This window comes from Cetorhinus maximus, chromosome 18 (genome assembly GCF_964194155.1).
Source record: "Cetorhinus maximus chromosome 18, sCetMax3.hap1.1, whole genome shotgun sequence".
Classification (NCBI taxonomy): domain Eukaryota; kingdom Metazoa; phylum Chordata; class Chondrichthyes; order Lamniformes; family Cetorhinidae; genus Cetorhinus; species Cetorhinus maximus.
The window spans coordinates 56,840,236-56,856,685 of record NC_135896.1 but is presented as its reverse complement, the minus strand read 5'-3'; the positions used below and the strand labels follow the sequence as shown (position 1 = coordinate 56,856,685).

Sequence of the window (16,450 nt, the reverse complement as noted above, 5' to 3'; positions counted from 1 at the left end):
ATGTGTCAGGAAATCCTGCATTCTGACCACACCCTCGTGAGTTTTTTTAAAACTTTTCCTTCAGAACTTTTTTCTGATCATTTTAAATTTGTGTCCCTCTGACCAATGGAATCAGTCTATCACTATTTACCTAGTTGTAATTAATATTAATCTTGAAATCTCTTTTAGGTCAGCCTCTTTTTGAATTAAGCAGCTTAACTAACACAATAAAGTGAAAAGTTAGTGCTAAGAGAAATTGAATTATCAGATAATTTGAATTTGGATGCAGTAACTTTGTATTTAGAGGAATATAATCTGTATTCCAGCCTCCTCCTGCTCATTTACCACGTTACAAGTCTTATTACTTAAAGTATACTTCTTTCCCCCATTCTTACTTATAAAAATGTACTGCACACGTTTTTAGAATCTTTAGAATGATTGGCCGAAACCGAGTTGGTGTATTTGGTGATTGCTTTGGTGCCTTTGGAGACGGCGTGTTTGGCCAGTTCCCCTGGCAGCATGAGGCAGACGGTGCCCTGGATCTCTCTGGCTGAGATGGTGCGCCGCTTGTTGTAGGGAATGAGGCACGAGGCCTCGGAGGCGATGTGCTCGAAAATGTTAACAATGAAGGAATTCATCCTGGTGGAAGGGTGGACCTGGGTCAGCATCCTGCACATGTAAGTGTAATAGCTCTGCTTGCGAGATTTCCTGTGCTTCTTGGGCGACTGCTTTGATGCCTTGCGGGACATAGAAACATAGAAACTAGGAGCAGTAGTAGGCCATTCGGCCCTTCGAGCCTGCTCTGCCATTCATTATGATCAAGGCTGATCATCCAACTCAATAGCGTGTTCCCGCTTTCTCCCCATATCCTTTGATCCCTTTCGCCCCAAGAGCTATAGAAACTAAGGGACGCACGGCCCTTAGCCACAGCCGCCACCTCAGGCATTCCACTCGACTAGGACCAACTCAAGTCAGCTCTGCACACGTTTTTATATTAAACTATATATGGCACCTGCCTGTCCATTTTGCCAGTCTATCTACAGTCTCCTACACTCTTTTATAATCTAGATCACAATTTGACACATATCCCCCAAGTTAATGTCAGTGAATTTTGATTATTCCTTCAATTTCTTGTCACAATGAGAATAAATATGTGTGGTCCTGACAGATCCTTTATCATGTCTATTATGAAAATTTTCCTTTTACTAACTTCCTGTTGACTAACTGTATTCCTTTAGACCATATACTTTTTAATCTATCTGCAGAATTTTCTGCCTGTCGGACGGACTATGTGGGAGCGGGCGTGGACCCGATCGCCACCCGCGATCGGGTCCGTGCTGCCATTTTACGCAGGCGGACCAATTAAGGCTTGCCCAGTGTGAAACGCAGCTCCCGAGGACATCGGGAGTGGTTGGGCAGCAATGGGACTGCTATGACCATCGGGTCCAATGACGATCCGGCGGCCTGCTTAAAAGTGCTCCTGCAGCCAGCAAAGGCTGTCAAACATGGCCAGCAGATGGGCTGTCCAGAGCGCTGCTGGTGAGCAGGCCAGGCAGGAGGGTAAGGCAGGGGGGCATTATGCCCCTCATTCTTCAGACGATTGCCTTGCTGCCCTCCTCGAGGAGGTGGCAGCACGGCGGGAGGTCCTTGTTCCGAGGGACGGGAGGAGGAGGCTCCCCCAAATGACCAAATGTGCCTGGGAGGAGGTGGCAGCTCCCGCGATGTGGTGCGGCGCACCTGGATCCAGTGCCACAAGCGCTTTAACGACCTTTTGTGCTCTGGTGGGTGCCATGTTGCCATTGGTCAGTGAACGCAGCAGATAGGCTTTCCCCCCTGGCCCCCACCCCCCCAGCTCTGAGTGCAGTTACTGCACTGAATCATTGACGGCATGTGTCCTTCGCTGGGTGGGCCAGCAGATATTGGCCATACCGAGATCACCCTGAGAGGGTGGTGATGAGATGGGGTCTGCACCCACAGCATGAGGAACAGGGACACCCACATTACTGTTTTGGAGGCAACCTGGAGGATCTGCACCAAGCTGCATTGCTGCAACTGCAAAACATGTCAAAGTCAGGCTGCTGACATGCTGGGAGGGGAGCTTCCAGGTGGCGGGGCATCGATCCATCTGCTGTCCTCTGTGTTCCACGTGCTTGCGCCTCCTTGATTTGCAAGGTTGGACCGTGAGGTGCCAAATGTGATGGAAGCTGCATTTGGCCAATTGGGGGACAGGCCTGGCATCTTTGTGTGAGTGTGCGGTAGTTGTTGGGTGAGGAGGCACTGGAGCCCTGCAATGTTCCAGTCTGGTTGGGGTGGGACGGCAGCGAAGAGATTCCAGGTGCAAGTTGCACTAATCAATGCTCTTTTCTCCTTATCAGGGGAAGAATGCGCATAATGCCGCCGAGTGGCTGAGAACTGGCGGAGGGCCGGCCCGGTTGGCCATCATTACCAGGTTCAAGCAAAAGGCCCTCAATCTGGAGAGGTGCCACGCACCCAGATCCACCGGTGTCGGTGAGGCTGGGGTGCCACGGGCAGGTATATTAGCCCAGCACTGAGATCACCATTAGTGTCCCAGTAGCTATTACACTGCTAAATGATCAGTGATTGAAGTTTGCAACACGGCTTGACCATTGCTTATGGAAGGATAAGCGCACAATGATCCGGGGGACAGGGATGCACACTGACATTGTTTCCACGTTAACTAATCAAATGTCCTTGTTCTTCCTTTCAACATCATCGTAGCAGGGCCAGGAGGAGGAGGCACAGGGGGCCCCTCTCACATCTGAGGGCCCTGAAGCCTCTGGCCCAGCAACATCACACCATCTTGGCCAGGCATGTACTAGCGCAGATACTATCACCTCGGTGGGAATTTGATCATCGGCGAGTGTCCCGGGACACAGCGGTGAGGGTACTTCACAGTCGCTGGAGGAGCTGGTGGAGATAGAGAATGCCCATGGCGCCAGCAGTCTGAAGACTGCAGGGGACCAGACATATGCTTAGTCGGTGCCCGATGATGTGCTTCTGGAGTAGGCCATGAGGCAGCAAACGCTGGAAGTCCAGCTTGGTGTGCGGGAGCATCTGGGGGAGATACATGAGGCTATGCTTGGCTTGGACTCTGTGGTGAAGTCCACATGGACTATTGCCAATGCAATGAGCCTCATGGCCGAGCGCCATGCTTCCTCCATGGAGAGAGTGGCGACTCTCATGGAGAGGCTCCTTCAGGAGGCCAATCAGGGCTTCCTGGGGATGCACGCGGACCAGCAAGCCCTCACAGCGGCATTGACTCAGCTGGTCAGTGCCAGTGTGGGAGATGGTCTGGGCATGAAGTTTCCCAGCTCAGTGCCCATCCATCCACGGTGAGCAGGGAGGTCAGAAGTGGCCTCACGTCAGCGCAACAGCTGCCTGTTGACTCTGTGGGCTCCTCTCAGGATGCTCCGGATGAGGGCAGCAGCTCCTCCACCCCTCTCCCAGTGACCATTGCATTCGATGAGGCTGCGATGACTGGGGAGATGCCAGCTGTGGAACTGCCCACTCCCTCCCAGGCAGGACCAGCACAGGCTCCAAGGGCCAGAGGACGACCGCCAAGGTCATCAAGGCCTACAGGACAGCTCAGTGAGCAGGCTGTCTCAGATGCCAGTGCCAGCAAGGGGGCAGCACCAAGACGTAGCACCCAAAAGCGTAAATTTAAGGCACCTTAGACACACCATGGGTTTCTCACTGGTGCTTTTGTGTTGCCCCTGCAATGAGGTCATGATTAATTGGCGTGTTGTTTAACACCTTTGTCATTTTGTTTCCTTAAGTTCATTTTGTTATATCATTAAATTTAGACATGTGACCATGGCTGAGGGTGCCTCTTTTCCTCCGCAGTTGGACGGTTACCCATGATGTTATGAGTGAGTTGTGTCACACTGAGCTTTATTGACAAGGCCCTTAGTTAATGTTCCTATCCAGGCAGATGTAGCACTCAGGTATTAAGCATAGACCCTGCAGCACAGGCTTTTCTTGAAGGTCCATCTGTGGTGTTCTAGCTGAAGGTTTGTTAGATTAAAGCCTCCCAGGTGTCCCTACCTCCCTGGAGTATGGCCGGGTTAGTGTCTACCCCCTCAGCATTTCCCTGTGTGTACTCATCCTCTGAGTCACTGCTGGACTCATCATGTGCAGCTACAGCAACTCCATCTACATCTTCTTTGTCCACAGCACCGCCCCTTTCCAGCGCAAGATTCTGGAGAGCGCAGCATGCAAGCCCTATCATCGACACATGATCTAGGGAGTACTTGAGTGCGCCCCCTGAACGATCCAGGCATCGGAAGCACATTTTGCGAAGACCGATGGTTCTCTCTACCACAGCACTTGTGGAAGTGTGGCTCCTATTGTACCGCTGCTCAGCTTCTGTTCTTGGATGGCGGAGAGGCATCATGAGCCACCTTCTGAGGGGATAGACCTTGTCACCCAGCAGCCATCCATCCAGCCGAGCTGGAGCACTGAAGAGCACTGGCACCTGGGAGTGTCTGAGGATGTAGGCGTCGTGGGAGCTGCCTGGGTACCTTGCACAGACTTGTACAATCAGCATCCTCTGATCACACTATCTGCACGTTCATGGAGTGGAAGCCCTTCCTGTTGACAAAGGCACCGGGCTCACCTGCCTTGATGGCCACATGTGTTCAGTCTTTTGCACCCTGGATGTGGGGGAAGCCAGCAATCACTGCAAAGCCTCTAGCTCGCTGTGTCTGGCTGGCCTGGTCCCAGCAGTAGCGGATGAACGTCAGTGCACGCCTAAACAGAGCATCTGTCACCTGCTTGACACAAGTGTGGACAGCTGATTGGGAGACACCGCAAAGATCACCCACTTATCCCTGGAAAGAGCTAGAAGTTGAGGGCATCTGTGACCTTTAGAGCCACTGGCATGGGGTGCCCACCCACACAGTTAGCGGAGATCTCAGGGCCTATCACCTGACAGGTGGAATTGACTGTCTCCCTTGAGAGACGGAGCCTCCTTCGGCACTGTAGCTCAGACATATTGAGATAGCTGCTTCGCCACCTGCATACCCTGACAGCAGGATAGTGGGGTCTTCTGAGGCCCCTTCCACCTTGGACTCCCTGTTGGACCTGCCCACCTTGTGCCTGCGCCTCTCCTCCCAAAGGTGTTATAATGTAAGATCACATGACCTTGGTACCCAATAGCAGAGTAGCGCGGGCTACCCCTGTAGTCAGTAGTCTTGAGTTAGAGTCTGAAGAGTAAAGACAGGGTTTTGAGTTGTGAGCACACAAGTGTAGCTACCGAGTTTCTTTTGTAAGTGAACAGAGTTTTCTTCTAAGAACGGTCCTGATCAACTCGGTCACCCTGAAATAAGTGTGCAACCCGGATCCTTTTGTCTCAACAAACCAGGGCACTGGATCCAACAAACTGGTGACGAAAGTAAAAATCAAGAAAAGACACAAAAGGACGAGGTAAAAAGCAAGAAAGAACGAAGGAAAGCAGAAGAGCCGAAATCAAGCCATACCTCACAAGGTGGTTGTAGATAAAGAAAAATTTCCTTCCTGATCGTCAAAGCAATCCCCTCAGAGCATGCCGCAATTTGGAAGAGTGGAGCCTTTCAGCCCAACCTTGAATGACTGGTCTCACTATGTTGAACGCCTCACGTTCTTCTTCCAGGCGAATGACATTGCGGGGGAGGAGAAGAAGCACACGATCCTCTTATCCACGTGTGGAAGTAAGACATATGGATTAATTTAAAATTTGTTGGCAACCAGTACTCCAGATTCGAAAAGTTTTGATGATTTAGTGAGCCTTGTAAAGAATCATTACCAGCCCAAGCCATCGGTGACAATGCAACAATTCGAATTTAATTCAAGGAATAGAGCCGCTGGGGAGATAATTGCTTGTTATGTGGCAAGTCTGAAACAATTAACTGAATATTGCGAGTTTGGTACATCTATCAATGATATGCTTAGAGATTGTTTGGTGTGCAGTATAAATGAAGATGTGATTCAGAAGAGATTGCTGTCTGAAACAAATTTAGATTTTCAGAAGGCATTGGAAACTGCTCTGACAATGGAAAGTGCAGTGCGAGACTGAAAAGCCATACAGGGAGAGCAAAATTGCACCATCCTCCACATTGGGAGGGGAGCCTCAGCCAACAAGAGTGCAAATGTGCAAAGTTTTACTCAGAAGGAGGAAGCAGCCACCGCTAGCAGACAAATTAAAAAAGATGACTTAACAGCAAAAACATGGCATCATGGTAACAGAGGTGGAAGCAGACAACCTTGTAATGAATCAAAGTTTAAAAAGATCAAATGTTTTATCTGTCATTGAAATGGACACCTCATGAGACATTATAAAGATAGAATCAGGTAGACTTTCAGACAAAAGCAAACAGCATTGAAAAGTCTGAAGAAATAGATTCAGATATTTATTTGTTATATAATTTAAAGGTAGGACGAACAGAACCTATCTATGTACGTCTGGGACTGAAGGAGGGGTGTATCAAAATGGAGGTGCTTACGAAAGCAGCCGCTAAGGTGATAGGTGAGCATACTTTTAAATACCTGAACCATGGGGCAGAATTATGCCCCCGTCGGGCGGGCTTGGGAGGGGCGAGCAGGAGCGGTCGGGAAGCCAGCCATCACGCTGGCAAGCCAATTAAGGTCTGCCCAGTGTGAACACCGGCAGCAGAATGCTTAACAAGGGGTGGGTCAGGGCGGGGGCCTGTCAGCTGCTGGGTCCAATGGTGACCTGGGGCCAGTACAAAAATGGTGCAGGGAGCCTCAGGGAGGCTGTCTGCGTCAGAGTTGCAGCAACATGGCTACAAACGATAATGTAGACGCCAGGCGGGAGGTGAGGTCCACTTAGCACTCAGCCCCCTGTTTTTCCGATGAGTGCCTCGCCACCATCCTGGAGGAGGTGGCTGCCAGAAGGGACGCCTTTGTTCCCAGAGATGGGAGGAGGAGGCCACCGCACCTAACAAAGAGGGCATTGGAGGAGTTGGCAGCCTGGGTGAGTAGCCGCGACGTAGTGCGGTGCACCTGGGTCTATGCCAAAAGAAGTTTAATGACCTGCTATGCTCAGCAAGGGTGGGTGCCGTGTTGGCATGGGTCAGTGTGTTGAAGTGCTTTAGGGTGGCCATCCCGCAGTGGAACTCAGGGGTGTTAGAGTCTGAGTGCCAAATATCAACAATGCTGGAGTTGGCCATGGGGCTGAGCCCTGGCTGTTTTGACTGAGTGCCTTGCGGCTCAAGGGCCACGACTCAGATGTGCTACGCAAAGTGCTTCTCAGGTAGGGTTAGTCAGGCTGCAATGGTACTGTAGGTGTAGAGTGGACTAATCAATTCTCCTCAGTCCTTTCAGAAGACATCCCATAAAAATATTGAGAGGTCGTGAACTGGAGGAGGACCCCCACACCTCCTCATCCTTTCCAGATACGAGCAGGAGGCCTTGGAGCTTGAGAGGCACCATGCACATCAATCAACTGGCTGCGGAGAGGCTGGGGTGTCAGACGAAGGTAAGAGTGCAGTGCACTGAGGTGACAGTTTCGGATGGTGCAAGCAAACTTGTGTAGTCTCATAATTGATAGGAGCCTCAAAACTGGAGTCCTTATTGATCATTGAAAGATAATGGCACCATGTTGCAGATCTCCATTGTCTCACCAGGGTGCCTGGTATGCACATTGACAGCATGATGACTTAAACTCATGACATTTCATTGTTCTCCCTTAGATCTGCCACCAAGAAGTCAATGTCAGGGGCTCCAGGAGCTACCCCTGACACCGGAGGACCACTATGCTTCAGAAGCACCTGCATTACACCCACTCTCTGAACCAGGCACCAGTGCAGATACCAGCAACTCGGTGGGCATTAGTTCAGCGGGATATCTTGGTGCACATTGCTGAGGGCACTTCACTCGCTTGAGGTGCAGGTGGAGGCAGAGAGTGCCCAGGGCGCCGAAAGTCGGAGGACTGCTGGAGACCAGAACAATGCTCAGTCAAAGGCTGATGATGAGCCTCTGGAGTCATCCATTAGGCAGCAGATGCTTGATGTTCAGCGGGGTGTGCAGGAGGATCTGGCGGAGATCCATGAGAGTATGTGTGCCATGGTCTCTGTTGTGGAGGAGTCCCTGCGGAGCATGAAAACTGCGTTGACCCTCATGGCCGAGTGCACTGCCTCCTCCATGGAGGAACTGTGACTCTCATGGAGAGGCTGCTCCAGGGATAGAATCAGTAGTTCTTGAAGTTGAGCTTGGACTGGCAAGTCCTCACACAGGCATTGACTTCAGGTGGTCAGTGTCCATGTGTGAGATCAATGAGCCACCCAGCATCCCAGCTAGGTGCCCATTCATCAATGGTGAGCAGGGAGGTCCACAGTACCAGCTGCTTGTCATCTCTGTGGGCTCCTCTCAGGGTGCTCTGGATGACGGCAGAAGCTCCTCCGCCCCTCTGCCAGTGACCGTGGCATCTGATGCCAGCCATGGCACTGGCCGCTCCCTCCCAGTTGGGGCCTTCATAGGCTCCACTGGCCAGAGGACGACCACCAAGGTTATCAAGGCCAACAGGACAGGGCAGTCAGCAAGCTGCCTCCAATGCCGGTGCCAGCAAGGGAGGAGCACCTAGATGTAGCACCCGTAAACATAATTTTAAAGCACCTTACACACAAGAGGGACTGGTCACGGGTGATCTTTTGTTCTCCCACTTTTTTTTCCTTTTTTTAATGGTGTGACCGTCAACACCTGATATTGTTCTGTTCATAATCTCTGAGTGCCAACTTTATATTACATTTGCTTTTGTGTTATTGGCCTGAGTATGTTTCATTTGTTTTCTAGGTGCGGGGTACGCCAGTATGTAATGGGCAGCTCGAAATTTTATTGCGCAGACACTGAGCGTATCTTGGGGGCAAAGGAAAGGGTCATTTCTGCGATCCAGGATGGTGCTGGCAGTCCCGGCATGAGGTGGTAGCGCTTATTTGGCAGCCTCGCTGAAGGAGTGTTGGATCAAGGCGTCCCTGGTATCCCTGCCTCCCTGGAGGTTACCAAGGTCTGGCTCCACCCCTCAGTGTTCTCCTCACCGTGCTCCTCTTCTGTGGCCTGTGGAGCTGCGTCAAGATCCCCTTCCTCCAGTGGGTCCCTCCTGGACAGTGCCAGATTGTGGAGAGCGCAGCATGCAACCACTATCAGTGACACTCCCTCTGGGGAGTAACGTAGTGCAGCTCCTGAACGGTCCAGGCATCGGAAGCACATCTTGAGAAGACCTATGGTTCTGTCCACCACAGCCCTTGTGGAGGCATGGCTCCTATTGTACCACTGTCCTGCCTCTGTTCTTGGATGGCGGAGAGGCATCCTGAGCCACCTTTTCAAGGGATAGCCTTTGTCACCCAACAGCCATCTATCCAGTCAGCTGGAGCACTGAAGAGCCTTGGCACCTGGGAGTCTCTGAGGATGTAAGCATCATGGCAGCTGCTAGGGTACCTTGCACAGACTTGCAGAATCTGCATCCTGTGGTCACAAACTATCTGCACGTTCAACGAGTGAAATCCCTCCCTGTTAACGATCCGCTGGCACCTTGAGGGCCACATGTGTGCAGCCAATGGCAACCTGGATGCAGAGGAACCCAGCAATCGCTGCAAAGCCTCTGGTTTGTTCTGGGGACTGGCATGGGGTGTCCACCCACACAGTTGGAGCTGATCTCAGGCTCGATCATCTGACAAATGGAGGTCACGGTCTCCTTTGAGAGGCAGACCCTCCTTTGGCATTGCACCTCAGACATATTGAGGTGGCTGCATTGCTGCCTGTAAACCCTGGCAGCAGGATAGTGGTGTCTTCTGTGGCCCCTTCCACCTTAGATTACCTGCTGGCCCTGCACCCCTCATGCCTCTCCTCCCACAGGTCGCTCCCATTGAAGCTGCATTGGGACATGTGGCTTCCTCTCCCTTCTGCCCCTCTCTTCCTCCTCAGAGGAGGTGCCTCCAGCGGAGACCACAATCCCCATTACCAGGGTAAGGGAAGGCTGCCTGATACCTGGAAGGGTCCACATGGTCTGAATCCTCAGGGGCCTTGGAGCCAGCAATGAGTCCTGAAATGACGCATGGAAATGTGAAGAATAAAGCTTGATCAGAGATGAAGCTGCCAAGTACTGAGAAGCAACCAGCAGCAAACTATCTCCAAAATTCCTCACTACTCACACTGGCAATGCTGCTGACCCTTTTTAATCCCGCCCATGGATGAGGTTTTGCAAATTGTGGACTGCCCGCCTGCCCGTTTTGCCCATGCGATGAGCAAAAATCACACGGGCAGTATCAATCGCTGTCAATTGGGTTGCCAAGGGCCTTAACTGCCCTCTTAATTAATGACATGCGCAGCTCTAACTCCCGTGTGCGCCCGCCGACCAAAATATTGTGTTGTGCGCGATGATGCCGGGCGCTTGCCTGCCCAATGAGTGGAAAATTCTGCCTATGGGGAATGTAAACTAAATTTAGAAGAAACTGATGTCAAATTGAAAATTTACACGGGAGAAGACGTACAAGTCAAGGGCATATGTAAAGTCACAGTACACTATGGAGGTCAAACAGTGAAATTACCCTTGTTGGTCATAGTAGGCGTAGGGCGTAGTCTCCTTGGATGAAACTGGCTGAAAGAAATTAAATTGGAATGGACTGAAATCTTCCAACTGAGAACTAATGGGCTATCAGAGCTACTAAGAAATATGCCTCAGTTTTCAAGGATGAACTTGGAAAGATTGAGGAGCTATAAGCAAAAATTCATGTAGATCCAGAGGCGATGCCAAGGTTCATGAAGGTAAGACCAGCACCTATGCAAATCGGGAAAAGGTAGAGGCCGAATTAGACAGATGAGAGAAACTGGGAGTGATACAACCAGTGCAGTTTTCAGAGTGGGCAGCTCCAATTGTACCTGTTCTCAAACCTGACTGAAGCAGTTGAATTTGTGGGAACTGCAAATTAGCAGTTAATAAAGTGGCTAAGTTGGACAGACACCCCATACCAAAAATTGAAGACTTGTATGCTAAACTGGCAGGTGGAACTGCCTATGCGAAGCTTATTATGAGTCATGCTTATCAACAATTGGAATTAGAAATTGTTCATAAATGACCAGCTGTCCTTTTTACTTGACAGGCACCTTGATGTTCATTCTTGATCATGCGCAACTCAGGATTATCAGAAAGCAAAGCATGATTTCCTTGAAAAAAATTGAAAAAATAAAGTACAGAATTAAGATCATCAGGTTTTAAGTTACAGCCCAAAAGAAACATGAGAGAAGCAGATTTGTTGCTGACATACAGCAGGTTGTAGATGGAGAAGGTAAATGTAGTGTGATTACAACCAAGCTCTGCATATTCAATGCATAATCTTCAAGCTTGCTCATGTTTTTGCGCCAAAAGCAGGAGACAAACCGAATAATCTTTCACTCAAGTCTTAAGAGCTCTACATTAAAAATCAAGGTAGCATTAGGTGGAATGATGCCAGGGTGGCCAGCAGCTCCATAAGCATAGTCAGAGGTGCAGGTTAGTTTTGCTGTCTGTCCAGCACTCACCTGAACTAATCCTTCTTCCCAGCCCTTGATGACCTGTTTTTCACCAATTTTAAATTTAAATGACTGAGCTCGGTCCTGAGAAGAATCAAACTTTGTTCCATCCTTCAGTGACCCTGTACAGTGAACCACGCAGAATTAATAATTGTCACCATTAATACACACAAAGGTTTGTACCAATATACCCATTTACCTTTTGGCATATCCAGAGCTTGCACCATATTCCAAAGAATCATGGAAAGTTTACTACAGGGACTGCCCCACATTATAGTTTTTTTGGATGAAATTCTCGTGACTGGACTCACTGAAAAGGAACATTTGATGAACTTGGAGGAAGTTTTGAAACGTTTTCCGCAGGTTGGAGTGAGATTGAGAAAGAAAAGTGCACATTCTAAACGAAAGATGTAACTTACCTAGATCACAAGGTAGAATCACAAGGCCTACATCCAGTTGAAGAAAAAGTGAAAGCCATTAGAGAAGCCCCACCACCAAAGAATACATCCAAACTGAAATCATTCTTGGGGATGATCAATTACTATGGACGCTTCTTGCCTAATATGTTGACAGAATTGGCACCCCTGTATTACTTGCTCAAGAGAAAACAACGATTCTCTTGGCAAACACCACAGGAAGAAGCTTTCACAAAAGTGAAACTGTTGTTACGATCATCTACACTTCCATTACAATTTGACCCAAAAAAGGAGTTGGTATTAACGTGTGATGCATCTCCCCATGGAGTGGGAGCAGTGCTTTCCCACTCCATGATGATGGATCAGAACGACCTACAGAATATGTATCGAGAACACTCAATACTGCAGAAGAAAGGTATCCTCAAATAGAAAAAGCAGGCCTGTCAATCATTTTCGGTGTAGATGTACACAGTCGTCATTTTACTATCCTATCAGACAACAAGCCATTGCTGGGATTGTTCAGCAAAGACAAGGCTACACCCCCTATAACCTCAGTTAGAGTACAAAGATGGGCATTGATCTTGGCAGCGTATGAGTATACTTTCATTCATAGACCTGGAAGTCAAATTGCAAATGCAGATACACTCAGTCTTTTGCCCATGCAAGTAAAAGATGAGGGTATTCTAATTCCTCAAGACTTTGTTTTATTATTGAACTTCCTGTACTCATCACCGATATGTGCCAGTCTTATCCAAAGTGCAAGATCTAGTTCTTCATGGTTGGTCACAAGGGCCAGGATTTTCCGGTCGTTGGGCAGGCTTGGCGGGGGCAAATAGGAGCAGCCACACAACAGACCTCTGCCCACAATCGGGACCTGACTGCGACTTCATCCTGGCTGGCCAATGAATGGCCAGCTAGCGTGAATCATGGGGCGGGAGAAGGACGAGCGCAGAAGTTCACACATGCATTCGTGTGCGCACAGTTAAAGTTCCCTGAGGTACAGGGCTGCCTCAGGGAGCTGAATATTTTAAAAGTAAAAAATAAAGAAATTAGAAATGGTAAAAACATGTCTGCACACGTGACTCTGGTACAGATAAGTTTGAAATGTTTTTAATTTTTTTAAAACACTGGTTGAAACCTCATTCTGCCCTGGATGAGGTTTTGCCAAAAATGCAAAGGCCGCTTGACCTTTTCGCTTGCCTGCCAACCGAACGGTTGGACAGGCAGTGAAAAATTTCAATCAATTAGTTCATTAAGGGCCTTAATAGGCCACTTAATTGTCAAAGGGTGTACTGCTGACTCCCGCGCGCACCCACCGACTAAAATATGGCGTGTCATTTTCCGCTCATTCAGGTCGGGTGCATGCCTGCCCGACGAGCCAAAAATTCTGCCTAACAACAAGAATCTGATGAAATGAAACTGTATTTCCAGAGAAGATACAAAATAAGCAGCCAAGAAGGTATCTTACTGTCGGGAGCACAAGTGATTGTTCCTCCAAAAGGACAAAAGCCATTGTTGCCTGAACTTCACAGTGCACATCCTGGAATTTCCAGAATGAAGGCAATAGGACCCAGCTATCTATGGTGTCCTAGGATGAATGGAGAAATAGAAAACTTAGTGAGAAGTTGTATGCAGTGTCAGCAAGTACAAAAATTTCCTTCAACAGCTCCATTACACCCCTGGGAGTGCCCAGGGAGGCCATAGGTTTGAGACCTTTTATGGGAACAAGGTTTCTACTTATTGTTGATGCACATTCAAAATTGTTGGACATATATGAAGTGAGCTCGCCAATATCTTCTGCTACAATAGACAAGCTACAACAAAGTTTCACAATCAACGGACTACCTGAAGTGGCTGTATCAGACAATGGAACAGTATTTACGAATGCTGAATTTCCCCAATTTATCAGCCTCAATGGTATTACTCATGTGAAAACTTCACCATACCACCCTTCTTCAAATGGACTGGCCGAGAGAGCAGTTCAGATGTTCAAATCTGGTATGAAGAAATTGTCTGGAGATTCTATAGCGACTAAATTAGCACGTTTTCTTTTCCATTATAGAACTACCTCTCATACGACAACAGGTGTCACACCTGTGGAATTGTTGATGAAGTGTCATCTCCGATCGAAATTGAGACTAATTATGCCAAACTTCGGGGGGAAGGTGGAAAGGAGTCAGGGAAGTCAGAAAATTGGACATGACTGTCACAGTCGTGATAGGATGTTTAACGTAGGGGAGAAAGTATTTGTGATGAATTTTAGAGAAGGACCAACAAGATTGTTTGGTGAATTAAGTGCAGTAATGGGACCTCTTTCCTGCCACGTGAAAGTGGAAGATCGAGTCATACGGAGACATGTGGATCATATAAGAAGAGGAGAAACAAAACACCCAGAAATGATTCCACCAGTGTTTGTGACTGAATTAACATCTCCCGTTGAAAGAACTCAACTGAGTACCGATGTGTCTGAACGGCCGACTGTACCTGAAACAGTTGAAGAAACAGATTTGCAGATACCTACTGAAGAACCAGATGCTCAGATGACTACAGTGAGGGCGATTCCAGATCAGACATCAGAAGCTGTAGAGCTGAGACATTCCACATGCATAAGGAAACCCCCAGAAAGGCTGACTTTGTAAATTATTTATCTGTGTGAATAATTTGAAGTTTTGAGAAAAATTGTAAAATGTATTTCTGAGTAAAGGGGGAGGGATGTAGTAATCTATGTGTAATATACCTTTAAGATAAAAGTTGTAATATAAGATCACATGATCTTGGTACCCAATAGCAGAGTCGCGCGGGCTACCTCAGTAATCAGTAGTCTTAAGTTAGAGTCTGAAGAGTAAAGACAGAGTTTTGAGTTGTAAGCACAGAAGTATAGCTGTTGAGTTTCTTTTGTAAATAAACATAATGCGTTTCTTCTAAGAACGGTCTACTGATCTTCTCTGTCTTGGTACCAACTCAGTCACTCTGAAACAAGCATGCAACAAACCAGGGCACTGGATCCAACAAGGTGCCAGGAGGAAGAGGGCAAAAGAAGAAGAGGAGACCCTGTCCAGTAGTCCATCCAGCCCACAGGGGACTGAGGATATTTGGGAGGAGGAAGAAAGTGCACCTGCAGAGGCATCACAGCCGTCACCTGCACCCTCCACCAGCGCAGAAACACACACCTCGGTGGGTATGAGATCTGATTCAGGCTGGGTCTCACATTCTGGTGGTCAATGCACGGACACGTTTCCGCAGGAGGCAGAGTCATCCAAGCTCATCAACACTCAGAGGACTGTTGGGGAAGAGGCACCTGCGATGTCCAAATTGGATGTTGAGCCTCTGGGATTGGCCCTGCCCGAGATGCTGGGGATGCCACGTTGGTCCAGAAGTGTTCTGAACCAGCGTGAAAACCTGGTGGCGGGGCGAGTGATTAGGCAGGGGTGGGCGGGGCATGATTCCTGTCAGGCCCTCATCTGCATCCCATTAACGGGATGCAAAACAGTTTCACGCTGGCCTCTGGCGGGAACGGCGACCCACCATGACGAGCAGGAGTGCATGTTCCCACCTTCATTTCACATCGGTGGGAAACTGACTTTTTGACTCCCATTGCAGTTTTCCCCCTGCCCATCATTAAACCTGCAGCAGGGGGGACTGGAAAATTCCAGCCTTTGACGCAGTTTTCCTCTCCAAATAATTGTGTAAAGCATGGAGGGTAATTTTGACTTTGGGCAATCGAGTAAGTTGGATGATATAGATTTTGCCACCATTAATACATCTCTCCTAATTTTTAATGAATTCAATGGAAACGAAAATCAGAAGAGATGGATAATGGTGCTGAATTGCTAACACTCATTTTGTATTATTGCACAAAAGTCAAAATTACCCCCATGAAGCTTTTGTTATTGCCTAGCTTCTGTCAGCTATGATCAGAGGTAAATGGTAAAGTTTGGTGTTTTGTTCACCTTAGGTTTGAATAACCACTTTCGTGAACTATCTCTCTTTAATTATTAATCTCTGCTAATTGTCTTAAATCTACCTCTGGTGTTTCTGCAATTTCAATGTGTACATTCTTCATGAAAACTGAAGCAAAGTAGTGCTTCTGCCATTCCCTAACACTTCGTTACCAGTTTGCCACCTTCACCTCATGACTGGCCTCTGACCACTAATCTGCCTACAGAAAAATATTTTATTGATCTACTAAAAGGGGGATTTTATGGGGACTGCAAGAGCAGGAAATGTGGTGGGCAGGGTCACTTAATTAAGGAGCAACCAATATTTAGCTTCGCTAAGGTGGGTTCAAATTTAGAAGCTAATTCAGTGACGTGTTAATGGCATGTTGGGCCTCACACTGTCCTGTGGGGGGTTCCTACTTGTAATACATGAATATGTATTGTATTAAAACTTTTTCTAATTGCAAACTATCTTCAAGATTGAGTTAGGGGCACTTGAGAATCTTGTGGCACCCGGTTCACGTTCACACAAAGGTGGTGTGCAACAACTGACTTTGTGAATTGTGTCTGAGGTCAGTGGTTTTCCTTGTTGAACTC

The 16,450-nt window shown here is 48.3% G+C and overlaps 2 protein-coding genes across 2 annotated transcripts in view; both read right to left on the bottom strand.

The window, feature by feature from the left end:
• Positions 1–374: 374 nt before the first annotated feature.
• LOC144693401 (histone H2B type 1-L-like) lies at positions 375–728 on the bottom strand. Its single transcript, XM_078563281.1, has one exon. The coding sequence runs from the start codon at positions 726–728 to the stop codon at positions 375–377; it is 354 nt and encodes a 117-aa protein (XP_078419407.1).
• Positions 729–11,379: 10,651 nt separating this feature from the next.
• Positions 11,380–16,450, bottom strand: part of LOC144693534 (peptidyl-prolyl cis-trans isomerase FKBP1A-like) — a 103,675-nt gene continuing 98,604 nt past the window's right edge. The window contains exons 2-3 of the mRNA XM_078563379.1: positions 14,374–14,399; positions 11,380–11,621 (exon numbers count right to left, since the gene is read on the bottom strand). Of these exons, the coding sequence (XP_078419505.1) occupies positions 11,380–11,621; positions 14,374–14,399 (268 nt within the window). The remainder of the gene's footprint in view (positions 11,622–14,373; positions 14,400–16,450) is intronic.

What these genes read in the sequence shown, in the direction of transcription:
- LOC144693401 (XM_078563281.1), bottom strand. Translation starts at nt 728, where the DNA reads ATGTCCCGCAAGGCATCAAAGCAGTCGCCCAAGAAGCACAGGAAATCT.